At 31.3% G+C, this 8,945-nt stretch overlaps 1 protein-coding gene across 3 annotated transcripts; it reads left to right on the forward strand.

The window, feature by feature from the left end:
- Positions 1-511: 511 nt before the first annotated feature.
- On the forward strand, positions 512-8,579 carry Set8 (SET domain containing 8). Of its 3 annotated transcripts, none has more exons than XM_074174095.1 (5): positions 512-1,006; positions 4,056-4,174; positions 4,364-4,545; positions 6,111-6,301; positions 6,371-8,579. In XM_074174095.1, the coding sequence occupies exons 2-5, from the start codon at positions 4,165-4,167 to the stop codon at positions 6,579-6,581; spliced, it is 594 nt and encodes a 197-aa protein (XP_074030196.1). In that variant the 5' UTR covers positions 512-1,006; positions 4,056-4,164; the 3' UTR covers positions 6,582-8,579. The 3 variants fall into 3 exon arrangements, with proteins under 3 accessions (XP_074030196.1, XP_023020514.2, XP_023020512.2); XM_023164746.2 differs by lacking the exon at positions 512-1,006 and adding an exon at positions 3,978-3,996; XM_023164744.2 differs by lacking the exon at positions 512-1,006 and having other exon boundaries at positions 4,003-4,174.
- Positions 8,580-8,945: the final 366 nt, after the last annotated feature.

Genomic DNA, 8,945 nt, shown 5'->3' on the forward strand with positions numbered 1-8,945 from the left:
ACCGATGAGCAACCCAGGTACTTCCCAAAGGTGAAAACCTACCAAAAAAGAATGGTGGGTTTTCACCTGGTGCTGAATGGTGGTCCATAGCTGGTGTGATTCACTATAACTTTCTGCAACCGGGCCAAATCATTACATCAGAGTCCTATTGTGGGGAAATCAACGAAATGTACCGAAAATTGCGTCAGCAGTAACCAGCACCGGGCAACAGAACGCAACAACGCCCATCCGCACGTTTCATAAATCACCGTCTGAAAATTAACCTAATTGAGCTTCTAAGTTTTGCTCCACCCACCATACTCCTTAAACCTGTCGCCAACGGACTACCATCTTTTTAAGCACTTCGATAATCTTCTCACCGGTAGAACCTTTGCTAATCTGGACTTCAACGAATCCAGAGTACCCAATTCTTATGGTGGCGGAATAAATCAACTTGTGTTACGTTGGCAAAAGTGACCTGATTCAAATGACGCTTATTTCGATTAAATCAAATAAGTATTCACAGAGATATTACAGTTTAAAGTTACCTCATAAATTTTGAAATAATCTGATAACATGTTTTAATCTCCAGAAAACATTGTCCACTCATTTTGTGACTACCAATAAACTACTATTTATGGCAATTATCTTCAATTCAACAAATGACGGGCTTCAAATGTGTGTGTTGAATGAGTCTAAAATAATCTCTGTTCCAATGCAACACTCTTTTCAACTCAACTCAAAGTGGCGACATCGAAAAATTAGGTAGTCTGGTCGGAGAGAGGCCAGTTGTTTAGCTTTAGTAGTTCGTTCCACTAATTTAAGCAACGTCTATGTGAATGTTGAGTCAATTCCAACTGCTGGATGGTGAAGTACCAGTTTTGACTACTGAGGGTTGTTACCCATAAGGGAGAAACAGCTGCATAACAGTAAAACACATTTCAACATATTTTACGGAAACCTGCCCAATACAACTGACATAGAAAGGAAATTGAAGGAAGACCATCTAAATAAGGGGATTTAATAGGTAATAAGAATTGGAATGTTATGAATTTCAATTAGGCGATTATTGAATGTGTGCACTTTTTTTGAAAAAGGTATCTACCTACCTTTTTGATGTTTGCTACTTAATATTAAATTATTTAGTTCAATTAATTTTTTCTTGCATCTTCTTGAAGATCCTTACTAGAGATTGAATTGAGTTTCAATAGTAAAGCTTCAACTTCAAACGCTTTTTTCTCAGGACGTCTACAATGTCACTTCGGCACTTTTGCTTCTACCCTTTCATATTCATAACAAAATAGGTCATTAGCAATACATACATGTATTGACTTGTGAGATATATTTCTTTCATTAGAGCCCATGAAACTATTTTGAAAAATCTTAATGTTTTTTGAAAATTTTGACTGCATCATAATACCAATCTGATGAGATGAGATGAAAACTTCCATAAAACAATGAAAATGTATGAAAAAACTAGATATTTCAAAATATTGGCAAAATATTCTACAGTAAAAGTATTCAAGCGACTACAAAAATGTTCTTTGCAATCGGCAATAGATGATACAGCATAAAGCAAAAGGTTATGTAATATAAAACTCTCTCTCGAGACTCTCTAATAAACTTGCAAAACAGTCATTCAAACATATCACACATTCAACAAATGATTTTTTTAGTCTGTTTCAGTTCTCAAACAGTATTATGTGTTTGCAAAACAATAATTCTATCAACTCGATGCAAATTGATTATGTTTTAGTTGAGTTGATATGACTGCTTCTGAACGTATGAAAAGCCTAAGTAAAAAAAAGCTGACTGAACTGGTCCTCCACAGTTTTTGTCCTGCCAAAATGTTTTAAGGCAATGCAGCAATATATGCGAAGTTCATTTCTCTCCACTTACGCCACCATTCCTGTATTGAACTGACTCTGGTCTTCCTCCTAAAGGTGCTTGGGGAAGTTTCTCTTTAAGCGTATTGAACTTAGCTTGCATTAGTTTAAGTTGAGTGTGCAATGAGCTACTGAGCTGTTTTTGTAAATCTTGCACTTCCATTAAATCTTTGCGCAAGTTTTGGTAATTAGTTCTCACTTCTCCCACTGACTTTAGAATATCATTCACCTGTACATGTTCTCCATTTTCCGAGAAAATGTCGCTCTCAATATCACTTACTTGCTGTGCTAAACTGCCCATTCGTTCATCAGTTTGTTTCATCTGAAAACATCCCCTCTGCTTATCAAAAATACTAGAGGTGACTTTGATATTAAGCTACAGTTTACAGGAATAAATATACCTTGCACTCTATGTCCTCTACTACTTGATTCATACCAGAAAAAGGACTGTATTCACAATTCAAATTAAAACAGCAAAATTTAACGATACAGAAATTAGAGAATTTTAAGTGATTTAACCTTTTTTACTTTTTTCATTTTCTTATAAACGGTTAACAACTTCTTCCATTTGCATGGTATTTGCTTCCTTAGTCAGGCGCATTTGGCCAGTGCGCCCCTAGATTAATGGAAGAGTGATATATCTGCACTTTATTTCATCCTATCTGAACTTGTGATCTGTACTGAAATTCAGATCTACCTTGAATTTTTACACTTACATTTTATGTTTCTGAAAGCGAAACGAGCGATAATATCACTTATTGCTTCCTCGATTGTGGTTTATTATAACTTAATTATATTTTGTTCCTCAGTATGAATTGTCCAATAAAGCTCATTATTATTATTTCATAACATGATAGGAGCTTCGTCAGAGGTATAGTTAGACTTGCTCGAAACAATCCCTCACCATATATGTAGCATTACTTATTTTCTGCTGTTGGTTTGTCAAATATTGTGTGTACAATTACATGTGAAATTATATGACATCGATATGAACTTTATTAGAATTGTACTTTTCTTCCTGTTATTGTAAAGTTCATTTTTTTTCCATCAGGAATATCCCAGTGTCAGGCCCTGTCTCTGGAGTCCGACACTTCCAAGGGGCGTGCTGGATTAATCTACTATTGTTATCATTATTATCCTTATTATATTATTCTTTACGTAAAATACCTTGTCTGTAAAGTGACGAGTGTTTATTTATTGTTTCTACATTGTCTATATAATATTGTCTATATAATATGGTAGAAAGAACTATTTTGCAGATTTGCTGATCTGCAAATTGTTCTCAGTAAACATTGCTTTCGTAATTTTGTAAAAAGAGTGAAATTATTGCAAGTCGGGGCTCCCAGATGGAAAATTCGACCAAATCAATAATTTTCGACAGAAAAAAATTCTGACCCCCCACCCATAGGGTTTAACGAAAATTCGAATTTCTCATGCTCCATCAAAAGACAGAGACTCTAGTAAATCATACAATTTTAATGCTATGTTTGTAGTTTTTAATTTTTTTTTCCAACAGTAGTTAGTTTAGCTATAAATCTACAGTTATTGATCACTATACCTATCTTAATCAAAATGCTTGTACTGCAAAGTACTGCTACCGCAATGTTACTAAGTATCAAACTTTCTACGACCACAATAATAGGTTCTTATTTCGAACACAGAATTAGAAATTGAAAAGTTATTTACAGTACGAAACGACAACTAACCATTTCAAAATATCTAATTAAAATGTAAGAATGATTATCCATAAACAGTCAAGATAAAAAATGATGCATGTTGGAAATAAGACGATAATTTTATATGTCAGATTATCATTTCCAGCATTTGAATGTTTTATAATTGAATTTTATTATTAATTCGAAAGTGTTAAAGTATGTTTGTAAGTTTTTCGATTAATTTGACTGAAAGTTTGATCAACATATGATTTTTTTGTCCATAACTTCCCTCATATATGAGTTTTATTCATTACCATCATTAAATAAAACAAAATAAGATTATAGATGAGATTAATAGTTTTCTAAAGCTTTTTTAGGAAATTTGGTTTTACCAAAGAGTAGAATCTTTGGTTTTACTCTAGGACATGGGGTTGGCAACATAGAAAGATAAACGTAAACAGTCTCCATTTTAAATTGTAGTGTTTACATTATTTACTATTTATTTGAAATTTTTGAGTACTTTCCTTCGTTTTAGGTTAACTTCAAGTAAAATGGGTCGTCCGAACAAATTCATGATCTTTTAATGAAAGATTATAGTACTATTTATAATTTTTCATTCATAGGCAGGCAAAAGTACATTCACAATGGTTAGAGGTAATATGTAATTATGTTAAAATACTTCCTATTTGAATTTATTTTGTTTTTTTTTAACAATATAATTCTCTTTTCCGGATTAATAATAGAAAAAAAAAATGTATGATGTCTACATATATAGTATTGTGTGAATTTCTACATAAGTATTTGAATAAGTACTTGAAAACTAGAAGTTATATGTTTTTTCAGCCATAATCAAAAGGACAAAGAGAAGTGTAGTTTCGGTAAAATGTGCAGATAATGACAATCACAAACTAACTGAATATTTTACTATAAGAAAATCCGACAGAAGAACTAAAGGAGAAGTTCAAGAGGAAAAAAGGAGGTTATTAGAATTCGCTCTGAGAAAGGGAGTTGAGGATGGCTTGGAGGTATCTTTTCTTTTATTCAGTGTTGTCATTTTATAGTTTTTATTCAAGTAATAATACTACAAAAATATTTGCTAGTGTAACCAATTCCTATCCTGCTGCTAATGGTTTATAATAATTTCCTCTCTCAAAAGGTATCTATGGGATGATTTCTGGGAATTATTGAAGAATTTTCTTTGTATCAAAGTTTTATTAGGAAAAAAAAAGACGCATTTTTAGAGGTGTTCTTTTCTATACCCTCCCACAATTCTAGTTTCACTGATTATCAATCAAGTTAAATAAATTTCTTAATTATTACTGCAGTTTTATCGCAACACCAAACCGTTATTTTAACACCTCAACACGTGTTTCGATCACCAAGTGATCATCTTCAAGAGGAAGATTTAACTTCTTAAACTACCTAAACTCGGTACTTGCTGATGGTTTACTAAAATGTCAGCTCGTTGCTGATCTGAACTTATTTATGTCAGGCATTATTTTGACAGAGAATGTTCAACTCAAAGTTTTGTTCTTTCAGATTTTAAAGCTGATGTCATTTTAATGCAAGACTGATTGTCTTAAAATATTTTGATTGGGTAAATATCAACATTTAAAAAATTAGGATATCTTTTTAGTTAGAAACAAACTTTCAGTAACACATAATGATGATAATAATAATAATATTAATAACCTTTATTACCCAAAGTTAATAACCATTTACAGGGTTAACTATGTTAAAAAAATAATGTGGTTGCTTATAACTGCAAAGTTAAAATTTGAGAAAATGAATAACAAAAATATAAAAAAATAAAGTAAAAAAAATATGACAGAAAGTTAATAATTCTCTACGGAAAACTGAGGTGCAGTTTCAACAATATATTCTAGACAATGAAAATCACACAAGTTTAAAATTAAATTGTAATTATTGCAAATGCTGAGGTACGAATTGGTTCTGGCCAGTTGGCTGTAAAAAGTTTTTGTACTTCTAGTTATAAAATGAGGCACACAGAAATTTATAAGAGACGAGAAAACACCTCCAAAGCATCCACATTGTTGTGCATCCACATGATAACAGTGCTATATATATAATACAATTCGGCATTTGAAAATACAACAATTGTTTGTTTCTTAGATTATCATTAGCATTCAATTCAAATACATATCCAGATATGCCCTTTTTATTAGTTGGATCATTTGCAAAATCGGAGTCAACATAGAAAGTCAACTGAATGTTAGACTTCTTACTTTTTATGAATTTGAGTTTGTAATTTTCAGTTAGTTCAAATATAAAACAAGTTATTAATTAGCTAATTAAATTCATTATCCCAAGAAACATTACTTCATTGTAACTGAACGAAAGAGACAACTCCATTTACACTATGAGGGATTCAAAAATATTTGTCATTCCAAAAAATAAACATTATTTTATAATACAAAAAATATTTGTAAGTAGACTACATACTTGAAAGAAATAAAGCTTTGATGATTCTTGGTAAAATTTTAAGTGCATTAGTTTGAGTGTATATATATTCAGTAAACAATATAAACATTGATAATCATTAATTATTAAGCAAGATATATGTCTACAGGTTAGGTATATCAAAAATAAAGGTAGAGGAGTATTCACAACTCGAAACTTCAATAAAGGCGAATTTGTTGTGGAATATAGTGGAGATCTCATAGATCTGCAGGAAGCCTATCATCGAGAACATGAATATGAACAGGATGAAAATATGGGGTGCTACATGTATTATTTCAAATATAACGAGCAGCATTATTGGTATGTCAAAGATTGAAACTAGTGAAAATATGTATCTACTTAACATTGACGCCCAATTTAATTTTACAGTGTGGATGCAACAGCTGAGTCTGGCAAATTGGGAAGGCTGATTAATCATTCCAGGAACGGCAACCTCATCACAAAAGTTCTAATGGTTGATAAAGTACCAAGACTGTCACTCTTGGCTAAAACCTTCATCAAAGCTGGAGAAGAACTGCTTTACGATTATGGAGATAGATCGAAAGAATCTTTGGAAAATCATCCTTGGTTGGCTTTTTAACAACAAACTGAATCAATTGGTTATATATAGCTTTGGTTTTGTTAGATATTTATGTACTACCATTCCACAAAAATGTAACTTCAACTATTTTGTTCCCATTTTTTGTGTATATGTATTACTGTATACTGAGTATTTTTTTGGGTCATCAATAATAAAGTAGTTGAGGCTGTTTCTGAAAGTTCAGAGATGCTGCAAAAAATAATTTGACTTATGGATAGGATCATACAATGATTGAAGGACATCACTAAAATAAAAGCATCTCAAGAACGGAAAATTGTAGCCTCAGGCTGTAGTAACATTTGTATTGTGATATTTTAGATGGAAATTGACCCATTTTTCTTGAACATATTCATTGTATTTATTTTATTTATTTCATCAAATCAAATGAGTACAAAGTCAGGTAGCTTATTTTTCCTACTGGTGTGAAATAAGTTTTGATTATTGATACTTACATATAATGTATGCTTAGGGGTGTAATAAGAGGGTATATTTGTGTTCTTTGAAAATGTTGAGTAATATTATTAAGATTTTCCATTGGAATCATTAATTGGAGTGAGAATGTAAATTTGCATTTAGAAAAACTCTTACCACAACTTCAAGGAGAGATATTTGGAAGTTATTGAAATGCTAAGAAACTGTAAATGATTCAGCTCTGAAATATTTAGTGTTTCATAAGTTTTTAGTGTCGTCGATACCATTTTCAGATAATGTAAGTCGGAACTAGTAACATTTACCAAGAAACATTGACAACCAGTTTCAAAGAAAGTGATATTGTGGCAAGAACACAATAAAATTGAATGTGCTCATGAGTTGTCCAATAAATATAAGGAGGCCCAGAATAGATCCATGGTCGGTTAGATTAGAAAAAAGTTGCATACTTCAGAGCTTATTTATGACGTTTTAAGAGTTAGGAAATGTCTATTAGATTTGAAAAGAACCGAAATTCGTCAATTTGGTTTTCCTTTTTTCGGACGTTATTTGAGAAGATATTAAAAAAATGTTAGTGTTGCTACTTTCCATTTGTTATTGATAAACTCAATTCAGGAAAGTATGCGAGAAAGTCTAAGATTGTCTCCTCTGTTTTCAGAGTAATCTTTCTGATGATAAACAATATTAGCTCGAATCATTGATGTGGACATTGAAGTTTGGTCTATATACAACGGTTTGGTTATGAAATAATTCAGTTTTGTTGAGACATTCTGAACATGCAGTAGGATTCATTTGCATTCAAGCAACTTTAGAAGGACTTCATGCCTTATTTTTGATTGTGTTTGGAATCGCACTTAAAAAAAGGTACACAACTTAGATTGCTCAGATCAAATCAGATGTATTAGATCTACAACTAAACAATTTTTTTTCTAACGTTTCATAGATATTTTTCAACGCACATACATTCAATTATTATTTTCAATGAATTTTCCACTTCTTGGAATGAAGTTTTAAAAATTATATTGAAGTAAATAAGTATTTCAGTAAAAATGGTTTTCAATGTCTTCCAAATTATTCCGTCATTTCTAATTTTTTTTTTCTACACATATAAAGATCCCCATTACAATTTTCATATTTTTCAGACTTTGGAATACCCAAAAAAGATCGATAAAAACTGGTATTCCTCTACAAAAAATGAGGCTCCTTCAATATCATAAGCTTTCGTTTTTCTAAATATACAATGCTTCTTATTTATACTTATCTATTCATTTCTGGAGTTTTTTCCGTTGAATGTGACTTGATTTTTATTCATTATTTTCTAAATTTACACAGTGGCAGCTGCTAATTGTGAAGATGGGGAGGCCCCCTTTTGAACATGAAGAAATGTTTCACAACCATTTTGGTTAACTTAGACATTTGTAAAGATTTATGAGTTGTCACTATCAATTACAGTAGATAACATATAATTCTTTTATATTTACATGATTTTAGATATTCATCAATATATGAAGCTATTCGTTTACATTTTTTTCAAGGTTTTATCTATTGAAATAAATTTTTTAGTATTTTCTTTGTAGTTTCTTTCATTTTTTCATAACATAGTAAAACATTTAAACAAATTCTAATTTAAACTGACACTTACAACAAAAAATAAACTTGAAAAAGGTGGAGTTACTAATTTGAGTAACTGAAAACAAGTCATCACTGAATTATATATAAGTAGAAAACATACATAACAAAACTTATGCTTGTGGTGAGTAACTATAAACATATCTTACAAAAGTTTCAAGCTAGATAAAGTATTGGTACCTCTGGCGTAAAATATATGTTTTTCCGTTAACCAGCTATCGCACCCCTACGAACGACAACCCTCAGAAGTGGAAACTTGTGCCAGCTAAGGACTAACGAGGTCTTACCTTTTAATGTGTGATTCCT

The sequence above is a fragment of the Leptinotarsa decemlineata genome, unplaced genomic scaffold, assembly GCF_025532065.1.
Source record: "Leptinotarsa decemlineata unplaced genomic scaffold, Ldec_3_MD MMD2_tig00000505_RagTag_RagTag, whole genome shotgun sequence".
In the NCBI taxonomy this organism is placed as follows: Eukaryota; Metazoa; Arthropoda; class Insecta; order Coleoptera; family Chrysomelidae; genus Leptinotarsa; species Leptinotarsa decemlineata.